This window comes from Balaenoptera physalus (assembly GCF_965194825.1).
Source record: "Balaenoptera physalus genome assembly, chromosome: 9".
NCBI classification, from domain to species: Eukaryota; Metazoa; Chordata; class Mammalia; order Artiodactyla; family Balaenopteridae; genus Balaenoptera; species Balaenoptera physalus.
This window is the reverse complement of record NC_138888.1, coordinates 60,492,578-60,511,564: the sequence shown is the minus strand read 5'-3', so window position 1 is coordinate 60,511,564 and position 18,987 is coordinate 60,492,578. Positions and strand designations below refer to the sequence as shown.

The 18,987-nt window shown below is 36.2% G+C and overlaps 1 protein-coding gene across 5 annotated transcripts in view; it reads left to right on the top strand.

Moving 5' to 3' along the window:
* LOC309667153 (uncharacterized protein) overlaps positions 1-18,987 on the top strand; it is a 727,466-nt gene that overhangs the window by 387,925 nt on the left and 320,554 nt on the right. For 3 of the 5 annotated variants that reach the window (XR_014267557.1, XR_014267558.1, XR_014267560.1), the window contains one exon: positions 1-18,987. This exon is cut by the window's left edge and continues 14,981 nt beyond it. Coding sequence is in view for 1 of the 5 variants with exons in the window: in XM_082475482.1 (XP_082331608.1) it covers positions 15,410-15,512 (103 nt within the window). In the remaining 4 variants the exon portion in view is untranslated. The other 2 variants (XR_014267559.1, XM_082475482.1) reach the window with 2 other exon arrangements.

Genomic DNA, 18,987 nt, shown 5'->3' with positions numbered 1-18,987 from the left:
GCCCTCAATTACTCAATGGAAATGATGCTACAACTGAAAATTAGTATTACAAATACCATGCTATGAAAAATATGGACATATGGAAACTGATTTATTTTGATACTTTTACTGCATTTCTTCTAGTAAAAAGGAAACCTTAGTCTTTTTTTTGGTTGTTTTTGGCAATATATATGTATTTTTTCCAAGCCGCACAGCTTGTGGGATCTTAGTTCCCTGACTAGGGATTGAACCCGGACCCTCAGCAGTGAAAGCTAGAAGTCCTAACCACTGGACCACCAGGGAATTCCCAGTAAAAAGGAGACCTTAGAGCACACTCTAGAAGCCATAGAACACAGTAAAATATAACAATTAAAATTGTACTATCCAGACATAAATGCTATTAGTATTATTTTGCATTTTGTTCCAGGAAAAGATGGATAGATTATTTGATAGTTAGATAGATACACAGATATATAAACAGATATTGCATAAATATAAACATAACTGTAATTATAGAGCATATAGTTTGTTGTTTATTGTGTAATACTGATAGTGAGAAGCAAAACAAAATCGAAGATAAGACAATGATAAGAAAAATAATTAATTAGGGGAAAAATGAAGGAAATACTGAAACATATTAACACTGGATTGGAGTAGTGGAATGTGGTTAATGTTTTTTTTCAGCTTTGCAAGAATTTTGTTCTTTTGTTTGTTTTTGAGGATTCAATGAATATTTGTGGTTTTGACTACCCAGATTCAAATACCCTTCCTCTTTGGAAGAATATCCCAGAATAAGTGGGAGGTAGGGTCTCCCACAACAGATGCTGAGAAGGGGTAACTGGTACCTTCCCCAGCAGCCTGGCATCTAATCCTTTAGGAGTGTGACATAGGCAGAGCCCATTAGACATTCTTGTCCGTGACTCTGAGACTTCGGGAGTGAGTAGTGGGTGAATTTAAGTGTCTATGGAAAACAGAGGAATGGTCATGTGTCCAGGAGTAATAATGCCAGTAGCTACAAATTAATCAAACTCTTCTTGTGAGGAATTTTGGCTATGCCATACATACCTTGGGGTCTGTGGATGAGTGTCCAAGAGCTATGAACCAGACAAAACCATAGGCCACATATATTCTCTGCATACATGCATTTTTCTTTAAGAAGAATCCCTGGATTTCCTCAGATAGGCAAAGGATTTCATGACCCAGGATGGGCCAAGAGCCTTTGAGTAGGTCAGCATTACTGAGATGCCCTATCCATTTCTGAGTTCCACCTATTCCTTAGAAGATATCTCCACAAGACATTAATGCTTAACAGGCTGAGGTTTTAATGAATTGTCATTGATCTATTGTTTTAGTCAACTAATGAGTCAAATGGATGAATTCATTTGTTCATTTACTTAAAAAAAAAAAATGTGTTGCCACCTTCAATCTGCGGACATGGCTTGGCAGAGGGCATACACGCAGAGGAGGCCTCCTGGACTTCCCAGGTCAGGGATACACACAGATGCATGAAGCCATTGCAGTCTTTTCCTCCTGGCAAAATGGCAAGCTAGATGTCCTGAAAATTTCCCACTACAAAACATCTAAATACTCCAGTTAAAATACATATAGCATCCTCTTGTGAGGAATGACCTCACAAGATAGTAATAGAAATCCTCCAGGTCCAGGATGTGGGTGAGTCCTGTAGCCACCAGCAAACTATAGTCCTGGGTGGCCCCAAGCTTTGGCTTTAAAGGGCATGTGCAGAAGAAGAGAGACTTCTGCGGTCAATGGAAATCCAATACTGGGTTAACTCTGGGCTTTCCCGCAGTTATAAATATTGGATTCCTGTTGCTGCAAAAGTCGCCTTTTGACTGGTATGTTTGGAGTTAAACAAGCCATTCAAACTCTTTATATCTCAAGTCCCCCACTAATAAAATTTTAATAACAATACTTTCATTACCTTTGCAGATATATAAAAATATTAATATGTGTTACATCATTATATCTATATATGGACAGAATTCTTGCATCAGACTACCTAGTAGGCTCCAGATGGACTACCTTGGTATCAAGTCCTCACCCCAGGTCCGAACAACAGAAGATCATCCATTTTATGCTTAAGGGATCATGTGGGCCCCTTTCCCTGCAGGAGCTACAGGTAGGAATGCCTTAGAAGGAAGTGTAGAAGGAATTCTGAGGCTTTGTCTGTCCACCTAAGATGAATAAAGGGATAATTCCTAAAAAGAAATCTTTTCTCCATTATAAACGGGAGTGCAAGGAATAATTATTTCTTTTATCCAAAAGAGTAACTTAAGCTCAATACTGTAATTCTTGAATTACAGTTTTCAAAGTCTAGTAAAAACAACAGAAAGAAAACACTTTTTATGCACTAGAGGATGCGTTACATGGCTTGATGTGTATTTTAATATGTTATATTAAAAATATGACTTAGAAAACTAACCCCAGTAGGCTGGGAAATATGTGATGCCTCAGTCACTCATCCACATGAAAGCATATAAGCAAAAGATAAAATATGTGACAATAGACTGAGTGGTGAGACTACCTAAGATTTGTATGTATTCTCTTTTGGGAAAGAGATAAATGGAAATGGCAAGAGTCTGTATAATATATTAACTTGATTTAAGACTAATAATTAGAAAGGGTAGCTGAATCATATATTACAGTTAGAAATATCACAAAATTTGGGTGGTTTGCAAGCACTAGCTATAACTGAAAATACATTTATGAATATAGAGAGGTTACAGCTCTGAGTAGGCAATATCAAAATACGATTAGGCTTTGAAAAATGTAAAGTAATGCATCTTGGATGAAAATTCACAGATAATCAGGGAAATGAAGTTTCTGTACTTGGAAAGTAGTAATGTTGAATGAAACCTGGGAGTGATAGTTACAGAAAATTAGTATGAGATTGCACGGGATGATATAGTGGTTTATAAAAACTGTTTGGGCAGCACATGCAAAGATAACACATCGAGAGTCAGAAAAGTGTGTCCATTTATGAAAACCTCAGTAGCAGAAGGATGTCATCGTTCTGGAGGGAATTCAGAGAGAGCTACAAAAATGATTGAGGGGCTGGAAGGGCTGATGTGAGGTGAGATTAAAAAGAACTAAATATGTATGGCTTATCCAAATAGAGACTGTGTCACACAAAATGGAAGGTGCTCCCACGCTGAGGAAAGGGAGGAAACTTTTCAAGGAAGTTTAAGCAAAGCTTATTGGGAACATTCTGAGGAAAACTAAAAATGAAAAGTTAAGGTGAAATAAGGGCTTCCTAGTGGTTAAGTAGAGAAAATAAATATAGCTTTCTGGTTCTCTAGGCCTATTTTTCAAAGTGAAAAAAATGCTATAATCTCCTAGTCCTTCAGTTTCCACATTTTTTAAATCAGAAGTAATGATTCTTCTTTGGCAAACTTAAGAGTTTTGACTGGTAAGATCAATTCTAGCCATATTCATTAAAATATTATTTTAAAAAATCTTGAATACAATCCTTAGTATCTAGTATAACAGGATACAGATTTTTTTTCAGTAATCGAATAAAGTTAATCTAATAAATGTACAGTATACTTAATTTACTTAAGTTATTATTACTTATTACTTTGATTATTACTTAATAAAATGTATTAAGAGTTAAACATAGGTGTGCAATAAGAAAACTTGAATTTATTACGGTTTCTGACATCAGTTTACAGTCTCACGGATAAGTTAACATGTATTCAAGTACATAGGCAAAATATGGTAACAGTTAACAATAGAGGTTCAAGAAAGAGCAATTGAGATTCCAAAGAATCAAAAGGAGAATGTTTTGAGGATGAGAAGGAGGAGGTGGCATTTGAACTGAGCTTTGAAGTGTAGGAGGAATTCAACAAGGAGGGATTGGAGGGGATTCAGGATTGAAGAGCCTATGTAGGAAACCTGAGGGAAAATACAAAACTCATGGCAAAAGCCATGAGTGTCCTGGTGTGGCTGAAACAAGAAACCTGGAAAAGCATGGCATAACCCAAATCTGGACAGGTGTGCTCTCACTCAATGGAGAAAGACCATGGCTGGGACTCTGATGGGAGTTGAGACCATATATAGACCTATGGTTTTCAAACAGTTTTTAGGCTTTCATCAAATAAAATCTTTAACAGAAGCCTCATGTATGGAACAGATAAAAGCAATGCTTCTCTGTTTGAAGTAGGTTTGAGGTCTAGACTCCTGCCCTCCTGCATCCCTTGGATCTTCCTTCCTCCCCACCCCCAGAAGACCCCGAGGCCTCTCAAAAGACCCCTAGAAACTGTGGAGCAGCTTGAAAAACACAACTATTAGCAAAAGGAACAAACGAGGATTTTTTGAACAAGGCAATGAAATGACCAGTATAGACCTTTAAACAAGTAACTGGGAAAAATGGAGAGGGTAGGTTGAATGAGGGGTTAGGGACTGTATGAGTCTGAATCTAGGTGGTAACTAAAGAATAGAAAAGATGTGGCTTTGATATTATAAAATCAAACAGCAACTCTTCTTGATTTACAAAAAAAGACTAGTTGTAAGAAGTAGAATAGATACTCAGATTTTCAGAATGGATGAGTGAGAACTTACAATGTCACTAACTGAAAGAGTGTGTGCATTTTTATTTAAAACATGATTTTGGTTTGAGTTTTGAATCTATCGTAGTCTCCCTTAGCATCTCTATTGTATACCAAGCCAACATACAATAATAAACTGTACTGGTTTAGAAGTTATAGCTTGCTACAGTTTCTTTTTGTTGAATTTTGAATTACAAAATTCTGTCACCTGCACCAGAGGAGGAAGATGTATATAACAAGAATGGGATATAACTTTTTTCAGTGTATTCATTCATTCCTTCATTTGCTTGTTATGTATCATTCACTGATCATTTAAAGGATATCGTATACTACGGTAGATGCTGGGGTAATTGAAGTTTTAATTATTTACTTATATTTTGGATAGATTATGAACCTCTAAACTCCTCTTCCAAATAATCTTTAAGAATAATCCTTTCATGTTAATATTTCTACATAAATACAATATTTTTTTCTGAACTTTTCCTTATTTTTATACTTCCTTTATATGTAAAACAGTGACACATATTCACATGAGTATCAAAATTCTATTCCTAAATCAAGGCATTTGGACCATGTGTTATTAAATGTACATATATTGGGAAATATTCCAATTAAGAGTTGAAATTCTCATTTATGTTTGTTTTTAATGGGACTCTAGATTTTTAAATTTCAGTCATCTTTATCAAGCCAAAAGCTAGGTTGGCTAAATCTATTTTGTATCAGCCAAGCAATATTCAAGTTTATTTTGGGCTAATCTGAAAGTTATAATTATTTAAGGGAAATCTATATCCTAAAAGAAACAGTAATGTGATCAGGGAGTTCCTTTCACCTATAAATCTCAGCACCATGACGTAGTCACTTCTTATTTGGTATGGCTAGAATAATTCGCAACAATATTGAAAGCTGAAATAAGTTTTAAAAAGAAATAACTGCTATCAACATCTTCTAGACTATCTAATTAGAGAGGAGTTAAAAGTAAAAACGACATCATTAGGTATATAACTTCTAATATATGTAAATGTGCAGAGCTATACATTTTACATCTTATCTCATTTAATCCTCAAAACCTACATGGCAAGTAAAATCACCCATTTTATAAATGAAGAAATTGGAGTTAAGGAGGTTTAACTTGCCCAAGGACACACATCTAGTAATTAATAGAGCAAGGTTTATAAATTTCCAAGTCCAAGTACCTTTCACTAAAAATGCTCCCTACCAGTAAATAGTAAAGAATTCATTAATAAGCATTTAATATCATTGTCATTGGAGAAGGGGATAGGAATTGATACTTTATCACAAAAGTATCACAATTATCTTTCCTATCATATCTCTGCAATTGTCATTTACTACTACAATAGTATAGTCATACATAAATTTGACTTGATGTTTTCCTGCCTATTTTTTAAAGAGTTATCTCTGGGCAAATAGCCTTTTAGAAGAATATCTTTCAATTTGGATTTCCTGTAGATGAGCATTTGCCAGAAATATTGATCATCTTAGTCATAATGTCTCAAAATTACCATACAAACTAATCAATATCTTCATCTCAAAAATATTATATGAACTAATTAATAGTTTGAGAATACACATGTTCAAAGAATGTCAAATTCATTATAGATATTTGAGGGATTGGTCTGTAAACTATTTAGAAGTATTTACACAGAAATGCACATCAAACTAGATCAAGGTGTGGATAAATGTTCTTAGAGAAGGTAATTGGAGGACTGGTACATTGACATTTACTGCCTAGAAAGTAGTCAATTATTCTTGTTTTTCCAAAGATGTTTTGCCAAGTAACTAGACCAAATAAAACAAGAAAATACAGACAGTCCCCAACTTACAATGGTTCAATTTAGGATTTTTTGACTTCACAACGGTGCAAAAGTGATACCCTTTCACTAGAAACCATGCATCAAATTCTGAATTTTGATCTTTTCCCAGGCTAGTGATATGCAGTGCAAACTCTCGTGGTGCTGAGCAGTAGCAGGAGCTGCAGCTCCAGGTGAGCCATGTGATCATGAGGGGACACAGCTGACACACTGACAACCATCTGTGCCCCTACATCTTTCCTGTTTTTCACTTAAGTAGAGTACTCAGTAAATTACATGAGATATTCAACACTTTATTGTAAAAAAAAAGGCTTCGTGTAGAGATGATTTTGCCCAGCTGTAGGCTAATATAAGTGTTCTGAGTATGTTTAAGGTAGGCCAGGCTAAGCTATGGTGTTCGGTAAGTTAGGTGTATTAAATGCATTTTCAACTTACAATATTTTTTACTTATGATGAGTTTTTGGGGACATAACACCATCATAAGTTGAGGAACATCTGTAGACTTTCCTCTTTGTAGAATTTCGCAGGAGTGCTTAAGTTCTGGCCTATGGGTCAAGATCTTAGCTCTGTGACTTCTTATCAACATGTCCTGGATGCGTTATTTAGCCTCTCTGTGTCTCAGTTTCTTCACATGTAAGTAAAGATAACGTTATTGTGGTACGTTATTTAGCCTCTCTGTGTCTCAGTTTCTTCACATATAAGTAAAGATAACGTTATTGTCTAATTCCTAGAGTCATTTTGAGTATTAAACTAAAAGAGTTAATCCATATGAGTATGCAGTCCACGTGGGTGGAAGTAGAAGAAATTAAGTATAGCTAGAAGGGAGACAGTAATGAGTAGGATGACACGGAAGCAGCTGGGCAGGAGCAGGGCCAGGCCATGTGCTCTGGAGGCCTAAATTCTTATCCTAAAAATCCAGAGAAAACCTCGAATCGTTTCAGGCAGGGACATAACGTGATCAGCTCTATCGTACAGGACTAATGTTGAAGCTCAGCAAAGAAATTATGATGATGATTATTAAACTTGTTTTTTTCACTCTGGAACATACCAGGGTATCTGTTTAGTCATTTGTCATTTTGAAGTGGAATCTGGATCAGGTTCTGGTGGAGAAGCTCTGTTTCATACCTCTTAAAATAGAAAGACTCATCATTGTATAGTAAAAGGAAAAGAGAATAATTAAGAGAAAGGATAATAATGTATCTAAAGAAAACACAAGTTAAAGCAGGAGGCTAATAGAAAAGGTAGTGTTCATTTGAGCCATCATATCTAGAAACATATGTATAGTCTATGTGGTATTCTTTTATAAAAATGGTGCCACATAATGCATCATTGTCAATGAGTAGGGAAAGAAAGAAAGGACAAAATTAAAGAATGGAAACATATATTGCTTATAAACATATATGCATACAGGAATAATAGATAATAGCATCTTTACTATTTTTTAGCGTATGAATCTAGTATTTGCATATCCATGGATTAAAATATATAATTAATAAAAGTTTGAAGTTTTAGTAAAACTTGTAAAAGCATATGGCCTGAAACAAATTAATGATTTGTTTCATATTTTAAATATATATCACTGTAGATGTGGCTATATAATGCAACAGAAAAGAGTGTAATAAGGATATTAGAAATGAATTGAACTGGGATAATTTTGCTCAGAAAAATAGGTATTTGGGTTTCCAGAGGAAGAAAGTGTTTCTGGTCAGCCAGATATCAGCCAAATCCATAACGAGCCAAGCACAGCTCCAATCTATCATCTGGAGTGCACTAGTGCGGAGCCCTAGCTTAGCCAAAAGTTGAGTATAAAATGGACTCCTGATTCCTCTCCAACATTTTGCACTCTGCTTTGGCTAATGTTCATTTAGGTTAGATTGTCACTTTTTTTTGAAAGAAGAAAACATACTTCAATATAAAAATATTCTAGAGTAAGTTCTTTAAGAAATGCAAATGATTCTAAAGTTCAAATTATAGAGTTGGTTATGACTCTAGGTAACATATTTCAAAATATCATGTTATCTAATTATCAGAGTTTATCCAAGAAAGGCCTTTTCTCTCCCTCTCTCTTTCTTTCTTTCTCCCTCCCTTCCTCCCTCCCTCCCTTCCTTCTCTCCCTCCCTTCCCTCCTTCCTTCTTTCATCCCTTTCTTCCTTTCTCCCTTCCTTCCTTCCTTCCTCTCTCTTTCCCTCCCTCCCTCCTTTTCTTTCTTTTTCTTTCTTTCTTCTCTCTTTCTCTCCCCCTCTTCCCCTTCCTGCCTTCCTGCTTCCTTTCCTCCCTTTCTTTCTTTTTCTTCCTCTCTCTTTTTTTCTTTCCTTGGCTAAACTAACCAGGTGGTTGTTGGTTGCTTCCTGTTCATAGACCACAGTCTAACAGAACGTGCATTCTGATAAATAAATAAAAGCTAATTTATCATTGAGGGGTTTTTTTGGTTTACATTTTTTACAGCCAGTTCTAGTCACTACATTGCTTAGTCTTATGTTATCAATTTAGAGAGCACAGGAGACCAACCTTAAACCACTCTGTTTGTCTAATACTACATATATAATCTAGGTCTTCAGACTCAACTAATTATTATATTAAGGAAACTGATCATGGGAGATGACTCCATAAAACATTATAGAATTTGGATATTTCCCTAACGGAAGCATCTAATGTTTCTGCAGAAGGCATATCATAATTGCATGGTACTTCACAGATCATAGCAGTCATAGAGTTTTTATATGATTTTATCTCATTCATTTCTTCTATATTAATTTGCTCACAAAACTATTGCATACTAGCTATATATAAAATCAAAGATATCCCTGATCTTAAAGAATTTATAGTCTTGTCACTTACTCTTTCCATAGACTATAAAATGTGCCTCTTATTGTCTCAACCTGAGGCTTAAACATTTTAATGATTTAAATCAACAGTGTGGGAGTGCTGGGTAAAGTATTCTGAATCCATGATCTGAGTTGCTGACATAGTCTCTGTTCATCGACCCTTCCTAGCAAGGCCCACAATGTGCTGACAGTAGCTTGGTTTCTGGAGTCAGGTGAATCTGAGTTAGGATCCCAACTCTGTCTTTTAATACCTATATGAATGTGAGCAAATTACTTAACTTCTCTGTGACCCCATATGTGATAGGGATTGGTCAGGCCCACCTTACAAGGTTGTGAGGAAAATTACATGAGAAGGTGCAGGTGAAACACAAAGGGCTGAGACTAGTGTGAGGTGACTGAGGCACTCACTGTGGTTACAAAAATTTAAGGAGAGAGTGGCACCAATAAATAAATAATATTTTAACTCAATATTTTAAAAATTCAAAGTGGGAAATTATGATTCATAGGCCAGCTGCCTGTTGTTGAAAAAAAAAAAAAAAGATTTTATCAGAAACCCAGTTGGGGCTTGGGTGAGGAAGTGAGTCAGGGTCATACAAGGGCAGGTTTAAATCCTGTTCTTATTTAAAATTTTGATATTTTATTCATCCTTGTAGTAGGCAGAATCTCAAATAGCTGCCCAAAAATGTCCTTCCCAATCCCCAGTATGTGTAAACATGATGGGCCATCATTCTCATGATTATGTTATGATATGTTGTGCTATGTTGTTATGCTATGTTATGTTATTTTATGTCATGCTATGTTATGTTGTATGTCACAGTTGGCTTTAAGATAGAAAAATTATCTGGGTGGGCTTGATCTAATCACATGAGCCTTTAATCACAGAGAGCTTTCTCTGGCTGATGGTGAAAAAGAAAGGCAGAAGTCAGGGAGATTCTAAGTGTGGGAAGGATTCACCCTACCAGCACTGCATTTGAAGGCGGGAGCCACAAGCAGGTACTGTGGAGCAGCTACAAGGAATGAGCATAATCAATAGGTTCAGGCAACAAGGAAATGGAGACCTCAGTTTTACAACCACAAAGAATTGAGTTCTGCTATTAACAGAAAGGAGCTTGGAAGAGAACCATGAGCTACAATTTGATTTCAGCCTTGTAAGATCCTAAGTAGACCCAACAATGCCTGTGATGGGCTTCTGACCCACAGAAATTGAAATAATAAATGGTTATTGTTTTAAGCCATTAAATTTGCAGTGATTTTTATGCAACAATAGAATTAATACAATTATGAATATCTTGCATTAATTTCTATTTTAAAATATATCATATTAAATTATCACTTGTCTTGATTATTGAGTTTTTTTGGTACTCTGTTAATTTTTGTACTTGAGTAGATTGTCTCATTTACCTACTCTAGTCCTGATCTTTCAATGTTTGACTTCAAGTAGGTACACAATGCATGTTGTTATCTTTATTAGTTCACAGTGTCCTCCAATCTAGTCTTATTGATAAGGAATCTCCTTAATCTTCCCTATTCTTTCAAAGTTCCTCTTCTCCATCTGCCCTCCCCACCAATGGCCAGTATCTATACCTCCATACCCACATCAGAGCCACCTAGTTCTGGGACTAGCCAGGTGAGTAGCTATTAAAGCAGTATCTTAAGGATATCATCAGATATCCTGCCATGTAATTATTGGGTTGGCCAAAATGATTGTTTGGGTTTTTCTGTAAGATGGAAAAAACCCAAATCAACTTTTTGGCTAACACAGTATCTTCTTTGAAACTCCCCTTCCTCTCAAACAATTCAAAAGTATTTTCCTCCTACATCCTTGGACATGTTTTTCATCATTTGGAATGGTGCTTTGGATTCATATGAATACTAAAATTTACCCCCACTGATTTCACCTTTTTCTTGCTTGCTTTTAAAAATATTTTTGCTAAGTTTAGGAGATTTTGGACATGCGTGTTTGAGAAACATGAGTCTGGATATGGGAAGATAAGAACAAAAGTGGAAATGCTAATAAATTTGTTCTCTGATCTAGATTACATGTGTCTGAGTTGTTAGATGAACTCTCGCTCAGGAGTTCCTACTTTATTACAAAAGGAAGAGAAGGAAAGTAGCCATAAGAATCATTCATAATCACCCACATTAATGACTGTTTTCACTATGATTGAATCATAGATATTTTATGTCTATAGAAAGTGGTCATTTTTATTGTGCATGTTGATTCATAGTTGCATAACTAATCATGACGACTTTATTAATTGCTTATTATCAAGGGTTTTCTCTTTTATTAGAGAACAAGTGACTTCCTTCCCTTACACTGGTGTGTGTATATTTCTCTGTGTGATAGAGATTAATGCATAAAGCTTTGCAGGAAACTGCCTCATTGATTTTGTTGCCTTTATATTTGTCTTCCTTAGATGACTTCCACTAACATAGATGGAGGTTGTATAGCCCATTTCAGTGGGACACCCAGGGCCCTGCCTATGGGGGTTGGAGTTCTAGCTTAAATTCAAGCAGCTGAGTAAGTAAGAGGTTAAAGGGATATTTTTAGAGAAATGAAGGCATTGTATCATTGATTATTTTTAAAGTCCCCATTGTAGCACTTCTTTGATGGAGGTACTTTTATAAAGTATTAGTCCATATGTTTTGTATACCAATTAAAACAGGAATTGCCAACACTGATGTAATGATGTGTCTTGGAATTTAATTTAATGTTATAAAGAATTGTACTTAAGTTCCATCTCTGGAATCTATGTGTTTAAATATCCCTATGCTTTATTTTCAAATGCTTCAAATCTCACATTAGCCAATCCACTGCTCTACAGTACAATTCAGAAATGTTTTCAAAACTCCATGTTGTTTTCATCCCATTATTGAGGTTGAAGTTTATTCTGAGATTTTTATGTAGAAAATTCTACGCTTAAACATAAGTTAATCTCGCAGCATCAAAGGTAATGATGAATAAATGAAACCCATCTCAGTTCATGGTACTTCCTGTTAGAGAAAACTCCCCAAAAAAGTCTTTATTGAAGAAAAGTATCAAATCAGTACCTTAGAGTCTTCTCTGCTATGATAGTGCATTGAATACCAGAAAGCTGATGGGGTAGTTTTAAAAAATGTCCTGACAGAGTCAAGGTGATGGCCATTTTTAGCTGCCCTGCTATCCATCACCTCTTTCAGCCAAGCATACTCCATCATATGCAACAGCCTCATGAATTTATGCATCAAGCTGTGCAGCCAGTCGTGCCGAGGGCGCTGGTGACAAGTGAAATTGCTGTGCGCCTCATTTAGCTGTTTATTGCGCCTGAGTACGTGTTGCAGCTGTCATCCCACGATGGGATGATAGTGCTCGTTAATAGACAAGACAGGCAAATAATGATGGAGGCCACAGCAAGAGAAGCTCATCTGCCAATGGGCTCTGAGCAATATCACAAACATCCACAAAGTTTTCCATCAAAAGCAGCTCTGTAAGGAAATAGAGAGGGCAGGGCTGTTCTTCATAGGACTAACAATGGAAATTAAACTTTTGAAAAAAGTGTAGCCCAGTGGATTGTGTAACTTAGGGCTGGCATTTGGGGTTCCACACTGTGTTTCCCTTTTAAAAGAATCACAGGAAATTGGCCACACTCACCAAGGAGGTTTGCTACCAATATTCAAGTTAACTATATTCCTCCTACACACCATGGAATTAACCTTAACCCACTGAGCAGTCGGCCTTATTCTGCTGTCAACCGTGGCTCCAAGAATTTGCGAATGTTATTTTTAAATTATTTGAAGACTTGTTTCATACATTTAGGATTTGGGATTGCTGTCTTTCAATTCTTCTCAGTAATTCAGTGGAAAGTAACTTGGAATAGAAATATTCTATCTTTAGATTTGAATGGAATTTTCTTTTGTATAAAATTGAATTATACTCAAGCATTCATATCTTGGCATATAGGAAAGAGGCTCTTAATAAAATCTCTCCCAGATGAAAGTCTGTTAAACAACTGATTTTCATTTCCTTCCTTCCCTGAATGTGTGGTGCTTAATCTCATGGGTATTTTACAGTTGGTGATTAACAAGTGCCTAAGGTATGGGCTTAAATGTGAATCTTTATGATTTTCCCAACAGGTTATTCATTTTATAGGATTATGGAACTTAAAGAGTTAATTAACATGTTTGGTGTAATGAGATGAAACAAATTCTGACAATCCTCTGCAGGCTTTTATATACAATAGTAATACCCAAGAGAACTTGAATTCTATCTGTGCCACCTGGGTATTATTTTGAGTCTCAAATATAGAAACAAATATCAAGGTCCAAATTGTAAACTCAGAACAGAAATATTTATAGAAATTTATAATTTAATAGAAAAGCTGGGAAAACCCATAAGCATAAAAAATGAAAATCAAACATAAGAATAATCATTAAACACGCACACTATTTGGGAAATGGCTTTCTTGGATATGATAACATGTGGCCATGGTCTTTGTAGTGGTATCTATCTTACTATGAGGAAGGACTGCCAAGTTTAACAAAGACATTATTATTAATAAGCATGTTAAGAATCATAGAAAGTACTAACCAGGCCTACATAGCCCTTATTGGGATCCCAGAGCTATAATGATGGAAAAAAACATTTCACCCTTTAGTGTGGCCTCCTCATTTTAAAGATGAGGAAACCAAATCCCAGAGAGGCCAAGTGACCTAGCAAGATCTGTGGTGAGTCACCTACAGCATCTGCAGTGAACTCAGGTCTCTGGTCCCCTAATGTCCTCTAGAGCTGCCTAGTCTGTGACATTTCCCACATCCTTGCTGTGACTGGTGGTGTGGGCTATTTTTTACTATTCATTAACAAATGTATTATTTGTATTTATATGTTACTTTGAAAGAATTTTCTGATTTGTTTATCATTTATATATGCTTATTTCTTTAAAAAAATAATATAGAGGAGTGGGGAATACAAGGTATCTAACAATAAGGTTAAAATAAGGGCTGTGTCATGAAAGAAAAGAGAGAGTTATAACCAAAAAGCTCAGACTAAGGATAATTACTAGATTTGAATATAAGATTCACCACTGATTTAAAAGGGTTGATTCATTCTTAAATGTGAGCCTTGTCTTTGAGCCAAAAATTACTTCAGTGAGAATGGACCTTCAGTTTTATGATGGAAATAAATGAGAAAATACAAATTAACTTGCAAAGAAAATAGTTTTATGATGCACATTTCAAGAACATACGTAATCGTAAAGTGAGGCCCATCTGTATTAATTATTTAAAGGTCCTTCCTGCTTTAACACATTCATATCTGTGAATCTTCTGTTATTCAAAATGTAAAACAAAAATCATTAAAAGCAACTCTCCACTGGGTATCTTGATGCAGACATATCTATTGTCTTAGATGTCTTTGCTAAACACTTAGTATACAAGGCAATGTATATTCTACAATAATTAATTTGGATGCACGGTAGACATCATTATCCAGGAGGTACAAAATCACATTTGGATTATACATTGCAGTAGTGATTTAGCTCAGAGTCTTAATGTAAAATCTCATGGACCAACATGTAATAAATTTATGTACTTTATTTCCTTTCCCTGTTTTGTGCTTACTATGGAATAATACAGTGGGAGCTATATTATTCTGTGCCTTTGCTTTTTCAAAAATAAAAACAACAAAAATCTTTCTTTTTTTTTGGCATTTACAGAATGGTCAGCAAATTTGACTATGTTGACTCCTTTTTCTTAATGAAATGGAAAAGAGATGTGTGTTATACACACACACACAAAGTTTTATTAATGTTTCATAAAATGGTTGCTACAATCAAAGGAACTGCTCTGAAAATTAAATTACTGAGCTGACTCTGAAAATCAGCATAATATGCTCTGTTTAATTCAGTCATGCTAAGATGTTAGATTCTCCTTCATTCTCTCAGCTTTCTCTCTCCTTCACCTGGGGGCATCTGCTGATGAGTCTCTTCTAGAGGTTGTTTAATGACTATTTTACAGGAACTGTCAGCTTTCTAAAGCCCAGTGGCATTGGGCGTCACTGTATTACCAGCCTTTTTATACAGTTTGCCTGACTGTAAATCGGAGGTTTAAAAGTACAAGAAAAGCTCCTATTTGACTTAATGACTGACTGATGCAGGTCGATTAATCTTTCTATGCTCAGATGTTTTACACACAAAGGTCATCTATTGTTTGTTTATACTCACTTTTCTGATTTTAGAAACAAGAAATAAGAAGACCATTTTGAGAAGAGCAGATAGTCACCTTAAGAAAAATCCCTGTCATACGCACTCTGGGATTTGGACTCAAATCCTAATTATACAGTAAGTGAAATGAACACAACCTTTACATTAACCTAATGTAAAGCTGCAAAACCGTGATACCTGCTCAATTTGGTTAAAGAAATTGAACATGGTGGCTTTTTTTTATTTTTATTTTTTTTTTGGCAGGAGGGGTTATTTGTGACATTTGACAAAGTAGATCTTTTTGAATGTCTGAAGAAAAATATTATTTTCCTCCCCAGTCCTTACCCCTTTTTAAAAAACCAAACAAGAATCTTTTTAACAGTATCTTATTTTACTTAGGGCATTACTCCTATTCAACATTAGGGGTTGTACTTAATTAATTTTTAAGATTGAAAATGTATCCTTTTTTTCAAATTAGATTAATTCATTATAATCTTGAATATAATACAAATTCTTTCTTCTTGAATTTTAACATGAGTACTCAGAGCATCCATCAAATTATTTTTGTCAGTATTAATTTTTGATCAAGGGATAATTTCTTTGATCAAAGAGTAGCCTAAGATGATGAAAAGCAGAACACAGAAGGTAATGCTGAGGAAATATTCAACAAATCTGTGAATCTACTTTTAAAAGTTAAGACAACGTATCAGAGTTATTCTTCAACCAAGCAAAATATTATCTAACCATTGGTTCCTCCAAACAAATGCAACGGAACCATGATTCCAGCACTTTTTCCTGAGTGCAGACTTCCTACTATAAGTGACTACATGAGAATAAGACCCAAGAGCAGATGCGGCATACAGTGAGCTAGGATGGTTGTAAATGCCTCCCCCTCCTTTTGAGAGTGAGAATAGTACAAACACTGAAGAAAAAAATAGAATTTCTGCTATTGCCAAGCAATTCAGGGTATTCAAAAGCCACATCAGTAAACTTAAGACTGTTTTCTGTTTGAATCTCAAGTTCATATCCTACTATCAAATGGCCATACATACTAAAATGATGCATAAAATTCTGGCAGTTTTTCTTAGCATATTCTTTGACAGACATTTCTATGGGCAAATGTAGGAGGAGAAGGAATGACTGACTGGCGCTCTCTGATAGCACTTGCAGAGCATCATGTAGCTGCTCGGAGGCATAGCTCAATTGCTTCTCCCTGGGAAGTTCCAGGACTTCTTTTACTGTACACCTCCTTCCTTGGGCTTTTGCTGCACTGAATTTTATTTGTTTGTTTACATGGTGATCTTTCTCTGGAGATTTGTCCTCACAAGGGCAGGGCCACTTTTATATTTATCTTAACAAATCTCAAACATGCCAACACCTAGGGCAAGGTTGGGCATAAGATAAGCACTCAAGAAGTATTGCCTACATTAAGTAACCAAGTTAGAGTGTTTTCTGTGTTCAGTAGAGAACTTACTAAGGTATTCTAAATATTAAATTCCTCATTGGAATTCAGACTGCCTCCTACTGCTAAGCATGAAGGAGCGATGGGATTGGACATGGAGATGGAGGTTCGAGTCTCAGCTTTGCCAGTTTGTGACTACCAAGCAAGGCACTTAAACTTGAGATTCTTCCATTTCTTATCTGTAAAACTCAGGATTAGATATCTCTCTGAGATCCTTGACAGCCACGATAACTCTGATTCTTACACCCCTGCTATTCTCATATGTGGCCAGCCATTTTCTTTTAGTCTACTTGCAACTGTAAGTTATTGGGTTGGCCAAAAAGTTCATTTGGGTTTTTCAATAAGATGTTATGGAAATATTATACTAACAGCAAACATTTACTAAGTATTTACCTGTGACAGTGATATTAGGTTTGTGACATTAATATTATCTCCTCTAATTCTCACAAAAGTCCTATAAATTAAGTTTTTACATATAGTGAATCTGAGGCTCAGAAAGACTACTTGTCTGAGGGATCACATTAGCCACAAGTGGCACAGATGAGGTTCAAGCCTTGGTCTCTCTGAAAGATGATTTTCCTGCTCTTTCCTTTCTGCTGCCTAATTCTATCTGGGGCTCATTCCTTCCTGGACTTCCAAAAGGATAGTACTGTAATATTTTAAATAGTATTCCTGAGGGAAACAGGAGGACCCTATGTGCAAAGACCGATTTATTATGAATCAAATACTCTGAGTTGTATTGTTATCAGAAGTGATAAGGTTCTTCTGATTCCCGCATATCTTTTCTCATCCTCTGGTGGCCAATGTTATGCATTTTCAAAACAGCTGGCCAATGGACTCAGTGGCCATAAAATAGAGCTCAGCAAGCTGCTCACACAAGGACTGAACTTGTGACCTCAGCATCATTTTCATCACACCCCAAGCAATTGAATTAAATAGCCAAAGACAAGTCTAACAAACACTGCATGAAATGAAACACAGCCTCAGAGATGTGGACATATTTATCATTCAATCCATTTATATCTCAGTTAATATCAATAGTTTAATTTAGACTAGTACTTTGTAAAACAATGCACTAGGAACTGCAGAGTAAATGCACAGTCTGGACCTCTAGAGCTTAAAGTGTGAGGAGAGAGGCAGTAACAAGTGTGTGGATGAACACAGGTCCTAAGAGAGGACAAGCCAAGTGCCATGGAGGTACAAAGCCAGAAGAACTCTCACCCAGATGTAAGGTAACAGCAAAAGCTTTGTGTGGTGACCCCGATAATCTCTCACTCCATCCCAGTGCCTTTCCACATCTACAGAATCCTTTAAGATCAGGAATAGCCCCCAAGTTATCACACCAAAATGACCTCTTAGCAGCTCCTTGGCTCTCATAGCTTCTTGGATCTTTAGTCCTTGTAATGGCTCTGGCTTGACTTTAATCCTCTCTATATTACGATCTTGTTTTTATCTAACCCCAACAGATCCAAGTGATTCCCAGTTTGTTCTTTCTTTTACTGTTTCCTTCATCCTGTGGGTACTAACTGGGCCTTGTCTTTGATTTTGCTTTTACCCCCTAACTCTTTTAGTTCACCTGTACTGCATTATACTGACAGCCCTGCTACAGTTACTATCTGGGATCCCTGAAGGCTTTGCTCCACTCTGTTCTCTCCAGCTTTCAGAGAGCCCAGAGATTTCCATTTCAATCCTTTTGGGATGCTACAGTACTGACTGCCTTGGAACAAGTGTTCCAGAATCTATAGTATATTTTGAAGAGATGAAGTTAACACTTTATTTTAAATGGAGTAAACCAGGAACTGTGAGCTAAGGATTTAACCCAGGTTTAGTTTGACCAGCAAGACTTTCAGCTAATGGGTAAGGAACTAACTGAGGGAACAGTGTCAGGAAATGGCTTCCTCTTCTTCAGTGCAATGGACCAAATCCTGATCCCCAATATGATGGAGACGGAAGTGAGGGCCTTTGGGAGATAATTAGGTCATGAGGGTAGAGGTCTCTCGTGAATGGGATTAGTCGCCAAAGAGCTCTCTTGCCCTCTTTCCATCATGTAAGGATACACAGAGAAGAAGGAAGTCTGCAACACAGAAAAGGGACCTGACCAGAACCCAGCCATGCTGGTACCCTGAACTTAGACTTCCAGCCTCCAGAACT